Raw genomic sequence first — 15,491 nt, 5'->3', positions numbered from 1 at the left:
AAAAATAGGAGCTCCGAAGTTCCATATAATAAGGCCCAGTTCTAGACTAGAGATGTGAAGGGGTGGAATGAAAACAGTAGCAAAACCAGTCAGGGATGGTGTTTGTGGTGGAAGGGGTGGGAGGGATGGTATGTGTGTGTGTGGAGGTGCAGTGCTAGGGAGAGGAGTGGGAGGGAGAGGGAAAATAATAATCCAGCCCAAAAGAAATTAATGTAATGGGACCCAGAAGGCAGAGGTTGCAGTGAGCCAAGATCGCACCACTGCACTCTAGCCTGGGCTACAGAGACTCCATCTAAAAAACAAACAAAAAAAGTGGTGTATATAAACACACACACACAACGGAATATCATTTAGTTTAGTTTTTTGTTTGTTTTTGAGACAGGGTCTTGCTGGGTCACCCAGGTTGGAGTGGAGTGCAGTGGTGAGATCTTAGCTCAACGTAAGCTCCATCCCCCTGACTCAAGTGATCCTCCCACCTCAGCCTCCCAAGTAGCTGGGACCACAGGTACACACCACCACATCTAATAGGGTTTAGCTGTATCCCCACTCAAATCTCATCTTGAATTGTAGTTTCCAAAATCCTCTCCTCTGTCATGGGAGGAACCAGGTGGAGATAACTGAATCATGGGGTTGATTTCCCCCATCCTGTTCTTGTGATAGTGAGCCAGTTCTCACAAGACCTGATGGTTTTATAAGGTGCTCCCCACTTCACTGGGCACTCATTCTCCTTGCTGCCACCACGTGAAGAAGGATGTGTTTACTTCCCCTTCTGCCATGATTGTAAGTTGTCTGAGGCCTCCCAAGCCATGCTGAACTGTGAGTCAATTAAACATCTTTCCTTTATAAATTACCCAGTCTTAGGCATGTCTCCATAGCAGCATGAGAATGTACTAAATATAACACCTGGCTAATTTTTGTAGTTTTTGTAAAGATGGGGTTTTGCCATGTTGCCCAGCCTGGTCCTGAACTCCTGAGCTCGAGTGATCCACCTGTCTCAACCTCCCAAAGTGCTGGGATTCCAGGTGTGAGCCACTGCACCTGGCCAATCACTTAGCTTTAAAAAGGAAGAATTTTTTTTTTTTTTGAGATGGAGTTTCACTCTTGTCGCCTAGGCTGGAGTGCAATGGCGCGATCTTGGCTCACTGCAACCTTCACCTCCCAAGTTCAAGCAATTCTCCTGTGTCAGCCACCCAAGTAGCTGGGATTACAGGCACCCACAACCATGCCTGGCTAATTTTTGTATTTTTAGTAGAGATGGGGGTTTCACCATGTTGGCCAAGCTGGTCTCGAACTCCTGACCTCTGGTGATCCACCTGCCCTGGCCTCCCAAAGTGCTAAGATGATGGGTGTGAGCCACTGCACCTGGCCCAAAAAGGAAGGAAATTCTTACACGTACTACAACATGAATGAACCTTGAGGACATTATGATAAATGAAATAAGGTAGTCACAGAAAGACAAATACTGTATGGTTCTGCTTACATGAGGAATGTGAAGTAATCAAATGCATAGAAACAGAATAGTTGCCAAGGGTTGGAAGGCGGAGGAAACAGGAAGTTGTTCAATGGGTGTAGAGTTTCAGTTTTGCAAGGTGAAAAAGCTCTGGAGCTCTGTTGCACAACAATGTGAATACATATACTACTACTGAACTGAGTGCTTAAAAATGTTAAGATGGTAAATGTTATGGTTTTTTCCATAACTTTAAAAATTGTAAAAATAGTGTAAACATAAACATAAATAAATATATAGCTTGCAACATTTCTGCCTTAAAAAATAACTACATGCAGCAGTGATTATGAATCTATGTTATGGACACACAATACATGAAGATGTAATTTGTATGACAACAGTAGCACAAAGGAGCAGGAAGGGAACTGAGCTATAAGAGTGAAATTTTTGTATACTATTGAAATTAAGTTGATAGTAATCCAGCTAGGCTGTCATAAATTAGAATTTTAATTATAATCCCCAGGGGAGGCATAAAGTAAATAATTTAAAAAGATATAGTAAAAGATATGACAAAAGAACATGGTAGACTGGAAAATATCCATTTAACAGAGAGAAGGCAGTGATGTCCACTGGGAGATTCTATGCCAGTAGGTGTGGGTAACTGTTGAACCCCATTTGTGATGGAGATAAAAAAAAAAAAGGCAGTGATAAAGAAACAGAGGAACAAAAAAGATATGGTACAGACAGAAAACAAATAGCAACATGGCAGATACAAACCTCACCTCATTAGTAATTATATCAAATGTAAATAGGTTAAACTCACAAATTAAAAGACAGAGATTGGCAGAATGGACCAAAAAAATGCCTAATCCAGCTGTATTCTGTCAACAAGAGACATAATTTAGATATGAAGACACAAATGAACTGAAATTAAAAGGATGGGCAGGTAGTGGTAGCTCATGCCTGTAATCCCAGCACTTTGGGAGGCCAAGGTGGGAGGATCATTTGAGGGCAGGAGTTCGAGACCAGCCTGGCAAACATGACAAAACCCCATCTCTAATAAAAACACAAAAATTAGCCAGGCATGGTGGCACGTGCCTGTAGTCCTAGCTACTCGGGAGGCTAAGGCAGGAGAATTGCTTGAACCCGGGAGGTTGCAGTGAGCCAAGATCACGCCACTGGACTAAGAAGATGGAAAAAGGTATTCCATGTAAACAGCAATCAGAAAAGGGCTGGAGTGGCTGTACTAATAATATAAGACAAAATATACTTCAAGACAAGAATTATTACTAGAGATAAAGGACATTTTATTAAAGGGTCAGTCTACTAAGAAGATAAATCCGCCTGTGCTTACTGTCTTCTTGCAAGCCAAACGGAAGTGTTACCAGCCAGCCATATAGCTGTCACAGTGTTTCTGCTTAGGAACTCCTCCACAGGCAGAAGGCAATGTATTAAAATCTTCAATGTGTTAAGGGAAAAATAACAAAAAATTTCTATCCAGTTAAATAGCTAACTATGAGTTAAGAGTAAAGATGGACACACACTTCTCATTAGAACTATTAAAAGAGCTACTTCAACAAGAAGAAAAAAGTCCAGAGTAACGATAAGAAATACAGAAAACTGGCTGGACGCGGTAGCTCATGCCTGTAATCCCAGCACTTTGGGAGGCCGAGGTGAGCAGATCACCCTGAGGTCGGGAGTTCGAGACCAGCCTGGCCAACATGGTGAAACCCCATCTGTACTAAAAATACAAAAACTAGCCAGGCGTGGTGGTGGGTGCCTGTAATCCAGCTACTCAGGAGCCTGAGGCAGGAGAATCGCTTGAATACAGGAGGCGGAGGTTGCAGTGAGATGAGATCACGTCACTGCACTCCAGCCTGGGCGACAGAGCGAGACTCCATCTCAAAAAAAAAAAAAAAAAAGCCGGGCACGGTGGCTCATGCCTGTAATCTTAGCACTTTGGGAGGGTGAGGTGTGCAGACTGCCTGAGAGCAGGAGTTTGAGACTAGCCTGGGCAACAGAGTGAAACCCCATCTCTACTAAAATACAAAAAATTAGCCAGGTGTGGCAGTGTATGCCTGTTATCCCAGCTACTTGGGAGGCTGAGAAAGGAGAATTGCTTGAACCTGGGAAGCAGAGGTTGTAGTAAGCTGAGACTGTGCCACTGCACTCCAGCCTGGGTGACAGAGCAAGACTCCCGTCTTAAAAAAAAAAAAAAAAAAAAAAAAAAAAAAAAAAAAAGCCACAAAAAGAATACAGAAAACTAAGCTGGGCGCGGTGGACCTCACCTGTAATCCCAGCACTTTGGGAGGCCAAGGCGGGCGGATCACCTGAGGTCAGGAGTTTAAGACCAGCCTGAACAACATGGAGAAACCCCATCTCTACTAAAAATACAAAATTAGCTGGGTGTGGTGGCACATGTCTGTAATCCCAGCTGCTTGGGGGGCTGAAGCAGGAGAATCACTTGAAACTGGGAGGCGGAAGTTGTGGTGAGCTGAGAGAGCTGAGATAGTACCATTGTACTCCAGCCTGGGCAACAAGAGTGAAACTCCGTCTCAAAAACCAACCAACCAACCAACCAAACAAAAAGCAAAGAATACAGAAAACTAGAATAAACAGAAAAATTACTACATTATTAATATATTTAACTGTGAATTATGAAAGGAAAAGCCTTTTTTGTGCATCTAAAAACATAACGGTAAAACCAAACCACTAGAGAGTAATTTAAAACATGGGAATTGGGAGAGAGGTTACTCAAGAATGGTTAAAGCATTGCTAATTCTTTGTCATGTTCCGGCAGAAGAAACATTCTTAGAAAATTAATATAGAGAAAAAGCGTGTTAAAAATTAAAAGTAACCAATAAAAAGAATTAGAAGAGGAAAAGGAGGAACAGAAGCAGGAAGTGGAAAAAGAAGAGGAGAAAGAGGAAAAAATACATTGTATAATTTCTAAACCAGCAAAGATTAAAAAATACAAGAAGTGGTCAGGCATGGTGGCTCACACCTGTAACCCTAGCACTTTGGGAGACCAAGACATGCAGATCACTTGAGCCCAGGAATTCAAGACTGGCCTGGGCAACACGGTGAGACCCTGTTTCTACAAAAAATAGTTTTAAAATTAGCCAGGCGTGGTGGCACACACCCGTAGTCCCAGCTACTCAGGAAGCTGAGGTGGGAGGACTGATTGAGCCTAGGTGTTTGGGACCAGCTTGGGCAACATAGTGAGACCCTATCTCAAAAATCAAAACAAAACAAAACAAACCTCGAACTGCATCGGGTCTAGGGAGGGGAAATAGTATTCACTACTCCTTAAGTTTTCATAAAGGAGACACAATTTCTGCCAGTTTATTCCTATACACAAGTAACACACAATTTAAAATATATATTTCTTGTTTGTTTTGGAGACAGGAACTTTTTTTTTTTTTTTTTCCCCACTTCTTGCTTGCTGAGAGTCCCTGATTTTTAGTTTCAAGACTTATTTGTTTTGAGATGGAATCTTTGCTCCTCTGCACAGGCTGGAGTGCAGTGGCACTATCTCAGCTTATTGCAGCCTCGACCTCCCGGGTTCAAGTGATTTTCCTGCCTCAGTCTCCCCAGTAGCTGGGACTACAGGCATGCACCACTGTGCACGGCTAATTTTTGTATTTTTGGTGGATAAGGGGTTTCACCATGTCGGCCAGGCTGAGCTCAAACTTCTGACCTCAGGTGATCTGCCCACCTTAGCCTCGCAAAGTGTTGGGATTACTGGAGTGAGTCACCATACCCGGCCCTCCCCCTTGAATCTGATTTTCAAAGTTAGGACATAAAAGGCCGAAGCCCCTACTTAGTTCTGTTGAACTGCCCATTCTGGAGGGAGACAGCCACCCTATGAAAAATGCCACTCTGCTGAGGCTGGAGCCATGCCTAGGTGCTTTGTTGACAGCCACAGATAAGCTCTCAGTTGACAGCCAGCGCCCCCTGCTGACCTTGTGAGCGAATAATTTTTGGAAATCTAACAGGAACCTACAGATGAGTATAGACCCAGCCAGGATGAAAGAGCGGGAGGGAAAACTCCCCAGCCATGGTCTTACTGAATTTCTGACCCACAAAACCAGGAGAAAAGTAAAATGGTTGTTTTAATCCACTCAGTTTTGGGAGCAATTTGTTACGCAGCAATTGTAATTGGAGCAGATCTTAATCAAGAAATAGACATTTCTTGCTGTTCTGGACAACCTAACTACTCAATCACACAAGATCGGGATAGGAGTCCAGTCTCAGAAGAAACAGCTCCATGTTTTTTGCCTTTAGGCATTTTAATGTAAGGACATGGTGTTTGGTTGGTTGGTTTTGTTGTTGTTTTGAGACAGGGTCTCTCTCTGTTGCTGAGGCTGGAGCGCAGTGGCTGTATCTTGGCTCACTGCAACTTCCACTTCTCGGGTTCAAGCCACTCTTCTGACTCAGCCTCCCAAGTAGCTGGGACTACAGTCTCATGCTACCATGTCTGGCTAATTTTCGTACTTTCGGTAGAGATGGAGTTTTGCTATGTTGGCCAGGCTGGTCTCAAACTCCTGGCCTCAGGTGACTCGCCCACTTCGGCCTCCCAAAGTGCTGGGATTACAGGCGTGAGCCACCATGTCCGGCCAGGACATGATGTTTGGGCCTCTTGCAATCATCTTGTTCCCATGAGGAAAAAGCCGAGAGCCCTAATATTGAACCAGAAAGCTGAAGATAAGAAGAATGTCAGATAGCAGAGGTATATTCTCTTAGGCATATTCTCATCTTTAGCATTCAGGAGACATAGAAAGATACATGGATACCTAGAAAGATACAGAAGTCGATACGCACATTATACTGTTCTGGTCTGTCTGTGAATTCACCAGTACCACATTGCTTGAATTATTTTGGTTTACTTGCATCTTTGTATTTTTTGAGACGGAGTTTCACTCCGTCGCCCAGGCTGGAGTGCAGTGGCAATCTCAGTTCACTGCAACCTCCACCTCCCAGGTTCAAGCAATTCTCCTCCCGCAGCCTCCTGAGTAGCTGGGATCACAGGCGCACACCACCATGCCTGGCTAATTGTTGTATTTTTAGTAGAGTCAGGGTTTTGCCATATTGGCTAGGCTGGTCTTGAACTCCTGACCTCAAGTGATCTGCCTGCCTTGGCCTCCCAAAGTGCAGGGATTGCAGGCGTGAGCCACGGTGCCCGGCCAGTTTACTAGTGTCTTTGAAAATCAGTTGAAGGCTACAGCCCTCTCATACTTCCCTTTATTTTTATATTTTGTTCTCATAAATAGAAGTAGTGGTATCTTTTTTATATTCTGTTGATCTGAGTGATTGTTTTATTCCTTGATATCTTAGTAAATTATTTATTTACTCATTTATTTTTTTTGAGACGGAGTCTAGCTCTGTTGCCCAGGCTGGAGTGCAGTGGCCGGATCTCAGCTCACTGCAAGCTCCGCCTCCCGGGTTCACGCCATTCTCCGGCCTCAGCCTCCCGAGTAGCTGGGAGTACAGGCGCCCGCCACCTCGCCCGGCTAATTTTTTTTGTATTTTAGTAGAGACGGGGTTTCACCGTGTTAGCCAGGATGGTCTCGATCTCCTGAACTCGTGATCCGCCCGTCTCGGCCTCCCAAAGTGCTGGGATTACAGGCTTGAGCCACCGCGCCCGGCCCTTAGTAAATTATTTATAAATGATTCTCTAGGTAAACAGTTTCAGAAAATAAGGGCAATATTTATAATTTTTATACTGCAAATGTCTTTTTGTTTTCCTTCTGATTTTTAAGGTAATGGTTACACCATTTACAACCACAACAGTAAAGCTTACGTATGTTTGAAATAAAATATTAATAAAATGTTAATTTGCATTAAAAACAATTCAACAGTGAACAATTCCATTAATAGTGAACATCAATGTTCACTGTGAATAGTAATTTTCCAACAGTACCTAAAGGAAAAGAGCTGTCTCTTTGAAACTGGGATGAAGACGCGGTCAAGCTCACAGTCTCCGAGGTCCACAGCCAGCCAGCAATTGCACAGGAAATGCCACTTCCTCTTCACTGCCACGTCACAGACAATTACCTGGCTGACATACCTGTAGTAAAACGAAGATAATCACATTAGGGAGGTGGGCTCGAACCAGTTGTTTGTAGTAAGACGTAATCTCGGACCATTGGTAAACTGTCCAAGTAAATGAACTGTTTCATTGCAAGGCAAGAACTAAAGAAAGAAAGGAAAGTTGAGGCCAGACATCGTGGCGCGCGCCTGTAATCTCAGCACTTTGGGAGGCTGACACAGGCGGATTGCTTGAGTGCAGGTGTTTGAGCACAGCTTGGGTGACATGGCAAAATCCCATCTCTACAAAAATATATAAAAATTAGCTGGGCGTGGTGGTGTGTGCCTGTAGTCCTAAGCTACTTGGGAGGCTGAGGTGGAAGGATTGTTTGAGCCTGGGAGGTCAAGGCTGCAGTGAGCTGAAATTGCACCACAGCATTCTAGCTTGGTTGACAGACTGAGACTCTGTCTCGAAAAATAAAAACAAAGAAACGAGAGGAGATCTTATCCTTCCCTTCCCAACTTCTAAGGGAGTTCACGTACTAGACATCAGACTGCAAACCTTTCTCACCTATGAATAGCTCAGTATGTATACATACTTTTTATAACCTTTCTCTGTCCCATATGTGACAGTGGTTTGCCACCTTTTCAAATATCCCATCTGCCTCTCTTTCATCATCGGGGGTATAAATGGGGTGTAGTCTTTAATGTTTACATTAATGACTTCTCGCTCTCCTTAGTCTCATCTCCACTTCACAGAGCCACAGGCCCTGAGAGTCCATCCTTTTCCCAACCACAGTGTTTTATCACTAACTTCTCCACTACCTTCAGCCGTTTACACACTTGTCCTCTGGGGCACCTGATTGTACAACCTATTTGATTTCACCTCACAACTAGTCAGCAAACCTCCTCCTTTACTGGAATGATGCTATTTTCCCCAAGGGTCTGTGTTTAGTGTCATGAAACCACTTAAATTTCTCTTGTCAAAATCTTAATTTTAGTTGAAAGTTATTTTCTGTGTTGGGAATATAGACTCCTTTAAACCTAAAGTATTTCTGGTCACTGTCTCATTGAAGCAGTTTATAAAACAACAGGTGACTAAGTTGCATTTGATTCAACCAGGGAGTGCATTTTATACATATAAAGCTTTCACTTAAAAGCAAAGTATGGGCCAGGGGTGCTGACTCATGCCTGTAATCCCAGCACTTTGGGAGCTGAGATGGGTGGATTGCTTCTGCTCAGGAATTTGAGACTAGCCTGGGCAATGTGGTGAAACCCCATTTCTACTAAAAAAAAAATACAAAAATTAGCCAAGGATGGTGGTGCATGCCTGTGGTCCCAGCTACTCAGGAGGCTGAGGTGGGAGGATCACTTGAGCCCGGGAGACAGAGGTTGCAGTGAGCTGTGATCATGCCACTGCACTCCAGCCTGGGTGACAGAGCCAGACCTTGTCTCGGAACATAAGAAAATAAAAGCAAGGTATAATAAAAGCAGAATAAAACAAAATAAAGAAGAAAATACTTTCTGATTGGTAAGAAACTATTCCCAGGCTTTTTGTGTGTCCAGCGTAACTTTTACTCTTATATTCTTTCAAATAGAAAAAAAGTAGAGAATCTAAAGTGAGTGTTAGGAAAGTCTAGTTGAGACATTCACTATGATTAGCAGAAATATTATAGGAAAAATTGTCATTTGCTAAAAAAAAAAAAAAAAAAGGACTGGCAGTGTTTTTTATGGGAGCTGATTCTTTTGCTTTTCTGTGCTTTCCAAGTTTTCTGCATTAAAGCACATACAATGTTTGCAATTAAAAACATAAAAACAGGCCAGGTGCGGTGGTTCACACCTGCAATCCCAGCATTTCGGGAGGCCAAAGTAGGAGGATCGCTAGAGCCCATGAGTTTGAGACTGGCCTGGGCAACACAGGGAGACCTCATCTCTATAAAAAAGAAAAAATAAGAAAAATTAGCTGGGTGTGGTGATGTGTACCTGAGGTCCCAGCTCCTTGGGAGGCTGAGGTGGGAGGATCATTTGAACCCAGGAGGTCAAAGCTGTGGTGAGCCATAATCATGTCAGTGCACTCCAGTCTGGGCAACAGGGTAGGACCCTCCCTCAAACAACAATGAAAAAAACAGAAATGAAAAGAAAATCAAATGGTGACCAGAGAATGCCTTCAAAAGAGCTTTAAGGGTGGGGCGCAATGACTGACTCCTGTAATCCCAAAACTCTGGGAGACTGAGGTGGGTGCATGGCTTGAGGCCAGGAGTTTGAGACCAGCCTGGCCAACACAGTGAAACCCTATCTCTACTAAAAACACAAAAATTAGCTGGGTGTAGTGGCGCACGCCTGTACTCTCAGGTACTCAGGAGGCTGAGGCACAAGAATCACTTCAACTTGGAAGGCACAGGTTGCAGTGAACCGAGATTGCACCACTGCACCCCAGCCTGGGTGACAGCACCAGAACCTGTCTCAAACAAAACAACAAAAAAAGAACCGTAATACCTGATAGGAAGCTCTAGAGGTGACACATAATCCTGAGAATTTAACTGTAATGAATACTTATTGTTACAATATTAATTATAATTATTAATTATAACAAGTATTTATTCAGTTCCTCTATAATCTTGGCACTGTACTAGCTGCTGAGAATAAAATATTAATAAGACAGTATCTTTATCCTTGAGGAGCATGAAATCACCGTGAGGTAAAAAAAAAAAATAGTATTATAATCAAAGACTACATATAGAATTAGGACTGATATAAACCAGTGGTAAGAAATTGTGAGAAAAGTAGAAAATATTACATTGGTGTAAATTTCTTTGGGTGCTTCCTCTAAAAGAGTTAAATTTTAAAATTATTTTGCTATGATTATAAAATAACATCCATCATTCAATTTTTTCAAAATACCTAAAAGTACAATGAAGAACATTTAAAAAATTTATAATCCTGCTACCTAGAGATAACTATAATAATTTATTGGCCGGGTGTGATGGCTCACGCCTGTAATCCCAGCACTTTGGGAGGCCAAGGCAGGCACATCACGAGGTCAGAAGGTCAAGACCATCTGGCTAACACGGTGAAACCCCGTCTCTACTAAAAATACAAAAAATTAGCCAGGCGTGGTGGCAGGCGCCTGCAGTCCCAGCTACTTGGGAGGCTGAGGCAGGAGAATGGCATGAATCTGGGAGGTGGAGCTTGCAGTGAGCTGAGATCGTACCACTGCACTCCAACTTGGGCGACGGAGCAAGACTCTGTCTTTAAAAAAAAAAAAAAAAACTTATTATACTCTAGACCTTTTCCTATACACATACTTTTCTATTATTTCATTTTTTTTGAGACGGAGTCTCGCTCTGTCCCCAGGCTAGAGTGCAGTGGCGCGATCTCGGCTCACTGCAACCTCCGCCTCCCGGGTTCAAGCCATTCTGCCTCAATCTCCTGAGTAGTTGAGACTACAGACATGTACCACCACACTCAGCTAATTTTTGTATTTTTAGTAGAGATGGGGTTTCACCATGTTAGCCAGGATGGTCTTGATCTCCTGACCTCGTGATCCACCTGCCTCTGGCATGCTGTAATTACCGGCATGAGCCACTGCTCCCGGCCTATTTTATTTTTTTGAGACAGAGTCTCACTCTGTTGCACAGGCTGGAGTGTAGTAGCGTGAACATGTCACACTGCAGCCTCCACCACCAGGCTCAATGATTATCCCACCTCAGCCTCCCAGCTATCTCAGACTAAAGGCGTGTGCGACCATGCCCGGCTATATATATTTCTGTATTTTTTGCATAAATGGGGTTTTGCCATGTTGCCCAGGCTGGTCTTGAACTCTCAGGCTCAAGCAATCTGCCCTCCTCAGCCTCCCAAAGTGCTGGGATTACAGGCATGTGCCACCATGACTGGCCTGTGTGTGTCTGTGTGTGTATATATAAAATATGTATGTAAAATATATACATATATAAATAAAAAAATATATATATACACACACATATATTTTGAGACAGAGTCTCACCCTGTCACCCAGGCTGGAGTGCTGGAGAACAATGGTGCGATCTTGGCTCACTGCAACCTCTGCCTCCCAGGTTCAAGCAATTCTCATGCCTCAGCCACCGGAGTAGCTGGGATTACAGGCACGTGCCACCACACCCAGCTAATTTTTTAAATCTTTAGTAGAGATGGGGTTTCACCATGTTGGCCAGGATGGTCTTGATCTCCTAACCTTGTGATCCACCTTCCTTGGCCCCCCAAAGTGTTGGGATTACAGGCGTGAGCCACCACAACCAGTCTATTTTATTTTTTTGAGACAGAGTATCACTCTCTTGCCCAGGCTGGAGTGCAGTGCAGTAGCACAAACTCATCGCACTGCAGCCTCCACCACTGGGCTCAATGATTGTCCCACCTCAGCCTCCCAAGTATCTCAGACTACAGGCATGTGCCACCATGGACTGTTGTGGGAAGTCAGGGACCCCGAATATAGGAACCAGCTGGAGCTGAGGCAGAAGAACATAAATTGTGAAGATTTCACGGATATTTATCAGTTCCCAAAATTAATACTTCTATAATTTTTTACACCTGTCTTTACTGCAATCGCTGAACATAAATTGTGAAGATTTCATGGACATACCTCAGTTCCCAAAATTAATACTTTTATAATTTCTTACACCTGTCTTTACTGCAGTCTCTGAACATAAATTGTGAAGATTTCATGGACATTTATCACTTCCCCAATCAATACTCTTATAATTTCTTATGCCTGTCTTTAATCTCTTAATCCAATCATCTTTGTAAACTGAGGATGTACGTCACACCTCACGACACAGTGATAATTGCGTTAACTGTATAAATTGTAAAACGTGTGTGTTTGAACAATATGAAATCAGTGCACCCTGAGAAAGAACAGAATAACAGCGATTTTCAGGGAACGAGGAAAGATAACCATAAGGTCTGACTGCCTACGGGGTCGGGCAGAATACAGCCATATTTTTCTTCTTGCAGAGAGCCTGTAAATGGATGAGTAGGAGAAATATCGCTGAATTCTTTTACCAGCAAGGAATATTAATAATTGAGACCCTGGGGAAGGAATGTATTCCTGGGGGTAGGTCTATAGACGACTGCTCTGGGAGTGTCTGTCTTATGTGATTGAGATAAAGAGTGAAATACGCCCTGCCTCCTGCAGTACCCTCATACTTACTAGGATGGGGAAATTCCAGCCTGGTAAATTCTAGTCAGACCTGTTGTCTGCTCTCGAACTCTTTTTCTTGTTAAGATGTTTATCAAGACAATGTGTGCACAACGGGACATAGGCCCTCATCAGTAATTCTAATTTTGCCTTGCCTTGTGACCTTTATTGCCTTTTGAAGCATGTGATCTTTGTGACTTACTCCCTGTTTGCACACCCCCTCCCCTTTAAAAATCCCTAATAAAAACTTGATGATTCTGTGGCTTGGGGTCGCCATCACGGTCCTACCAATATGTGATGACACCCCCCAGAGGCCCAGGTGTAAAATTTCTCTCTTTGTACTCTTTCTCTTTATTTCTCAGACTGGCCGACACTTAGGGAAAATAGAACCTATGTTGAAATATTGGGGGATAGGCCGGGCGCGGTGGCTCAAGCCTGTAATCCCAGCACTTTGGGAGGCCAAGATGGGCGGATCACGAGGTCAGGAGATCGAGACCATCCTGGCTAACACGGTGAAACCCCGTCTCTACTAAGAAATACAAAAAATAGCCGGGCGAGGTGGCAGGCGCCTGTAGTCCCAGCTACTCAGGAGGCTGAGGCCGGAGAATGGCGTGAACCCGGGAGGTGGAGCTTGCAGTGAGCTGAGATCCGGCCACTGCACTCCAGCCTGCGCTAAAGAGCGAGACTCCGTCTCAAAAAAAAAAAAAAGAAAAAAAAAGAAATATTGGGGGATGGTTCCCCCAATAATGCCTGGTTCTATATATACACACACATATATATACACATATACATACACATATATACATATACACACATATATACATATATACACATACACACACATACACACATATACACATATACACATACATACACATATATATACATATATACATATACATACATATATGCACATATACATATATACATATATAGACATATATACGTGTATATATATGTGTGTATATATACACACACACACACACACACACACACATTTTGTATTTTTTGCAGAAATGGGGTTTGGCCATGTTGCCCAGGCTGGTCTTGAACTCTTGGGCTCAAGCCATCTGCCCTCCTCAGCCTCCCAAAGTGCTGGGATTACAGGCGTGTGCCACCGTGCCTGGCCTGCATACTCTTTTTTTTCTTTTTTTTTTTTGAGATAGAGTCTCGTCCTGTTGCCCAAGCTGGAGTGCTGGAGTGTAATGGTGTGATCTTGGCTCACTGCAACCTTCACCTCCTGGGTTCAAGCAATTCTTGTGCCTCAGCCACCAAGTAGCTGGGATTATAGGCATGTGACACCACGCCTGGCTAATTTTCATCTTTAGTAGAGATGGGGTTCCACTATGTTGGCCAAGCTAGTCTTGAACTCCTGACCTCATGATCCGCCTGCCTCGGCCTCCCAAAGTGCTGGGATTACAGGCATGTGTCATCGTGCCTGGCCACTTTTTTTTTTCTAATCAACTTTATCGTAGTATAAAGTTTATACGTGATAAAATGTACCCATTTAAAATGTACAGTTCAACGCATTTTTTCCCTCTTTTGCAGCTGTGACGAACTTTAACCAATTCAATACCCATAATTTGGAATTCTCATTTGGATTTGACCAAGTCAGGTAGAGTTGGTCAAATCTGACAGGACAAAGACTGGAACAAACAACAACAACAAAAACCCAAAACTATGATCACCGAGTGCTCTAATGGTCAGGAGAAATTAAGACCAGCTGGTTGTTAATCTTAACTTTAGCCAAGGCAAAACTCTAATTCAGCTACTTACCTAGGGATAGGTCTCAGGCTGAATACTGCTCTCTACTACCCTAGAAGCAGGAAAAAACTCAAATTTGCCTTCCCTGTTAGAAGTGAGCTCAAACTCTAGAAAGCAGTTACCTGCCTCCCATCGTCATGAAGGCAGGAAAACTTGCTTTCCTTGTTGGAATCAAGCAAACTCCAGAAAAAGGAGTTGTACAGCAAAATAAACTTTAGATCTCGACCAAATTTGGGGTGATCAGGGATTCTCTGGAGGGGGTGCTTCCAGGCCTCAGCAAATTGTCCTATTGGTTTGAGCCATAAAGGTAGCTCAAGCTGGCACCAAGCACCGATAGATTTGTCAAAGGTTAGGGCACCTCCACTTAGAATCCCTTCGTGGTTACCAAAATCTGAACCCTGAATATCTGAGACAGGTCCCAGTCAATCTAGAAAGTTTATTTTGCCTAGGTTAAGGATGTGTACCTGTGACAGCCTCAGGAGGTCCTGATGACACGTGCCCCTAAAATGCACAGTTCAATGCATTTTTTTATTTTATTTTATTTTTTTTTTGAGACGGAGTCTTGCTCTGTCACCCAGGCTGGAGTGCGGTGGCCGGATCTCAGCTCACTGCAAGCTCCGCCTCCCGGGTTCACGCCATTCTCCTGCCTCAGCCTCCCGAGTAGCTGGGACTATAGGCGCCCGCCACCTCGCCCGGCTAGTTTTTTGTATTTTTTTAGTAGAGACGGGGTTTCACCGGGTTAGCCAGGATGGTCTCGATCTCCTGACCTCGTGATCTGCCCGTCTCGGCCTCCCAAAGTGCTGGGATTACAGGCGTGAGCCACCGCGCCCGGCCCTTTTTTTTTTTTTTTTTTTTTTTTTTGAGATGGAGTCTCACTCTGTCACACAGGCTGGAGTATAGTGGCATGATCTTGGCTCATTGCATCCTCCGCCTCCCAGGTTCAAGTGATTCTCCATCAGCCTCCCAAGTAGCTGGGACTACAGGCATGAGCCACCATGCCTGACTCATTTTTGTATTTTTAGTAGAGACGGGGTTTCACCATGTTGTAGCCAGGATGGTTTCGATCTCCTGACCTTGTGA

General features: G+C 43.7%; 1 protein-coding gene across 8 annotated transcripts in view; it reads right to left on the bottom strand.

Moving 5' to 3' along the window:
* LOC105491548 (polycystin 1 like 3, transient receptor potential channel interacting) overlaps nt 1–15,491 on the bottom strand; it is an 88,881-nt gene that overhangs the window by 35,563 nt on the left and 37,827 nt on the right. For all 8 annotated transcript variants that reach the window (XR_011616563.1, XM_071084871.1, XM_071084873.1 and 5 more), the window contains one exon: nt 7,371–7,517. Coding sequence is in view for 7 of the 8 variants with exons in the window: in XM_071084871.1 (XP_070940972.1) it covers nt 7,371–7,517 (147 nt within the window). In the remaining variant the exon portion in view is untranslated. The remainder of the gene's footprint in view (nt 1–7,370; nt 7,518–15,491) is intronic.

Source organism: Macaca nemestrina, chromosome 18 (assembly GCF_043159975.1).
Source record: "Macaca nemestrina isolate mMacNem1 chromosome 18, mMacNem.hap1, whole genome shotgun sequence".
Lineage (NCBI taxonomy): Eukaryota > Metazoa > Chordata > Mammalia > Primates > Cercopithecidae > Macaca > Macaca nemestrina.
This window is presented reverse-complemented; position numbering and strand designations above follow the sequence as displayed.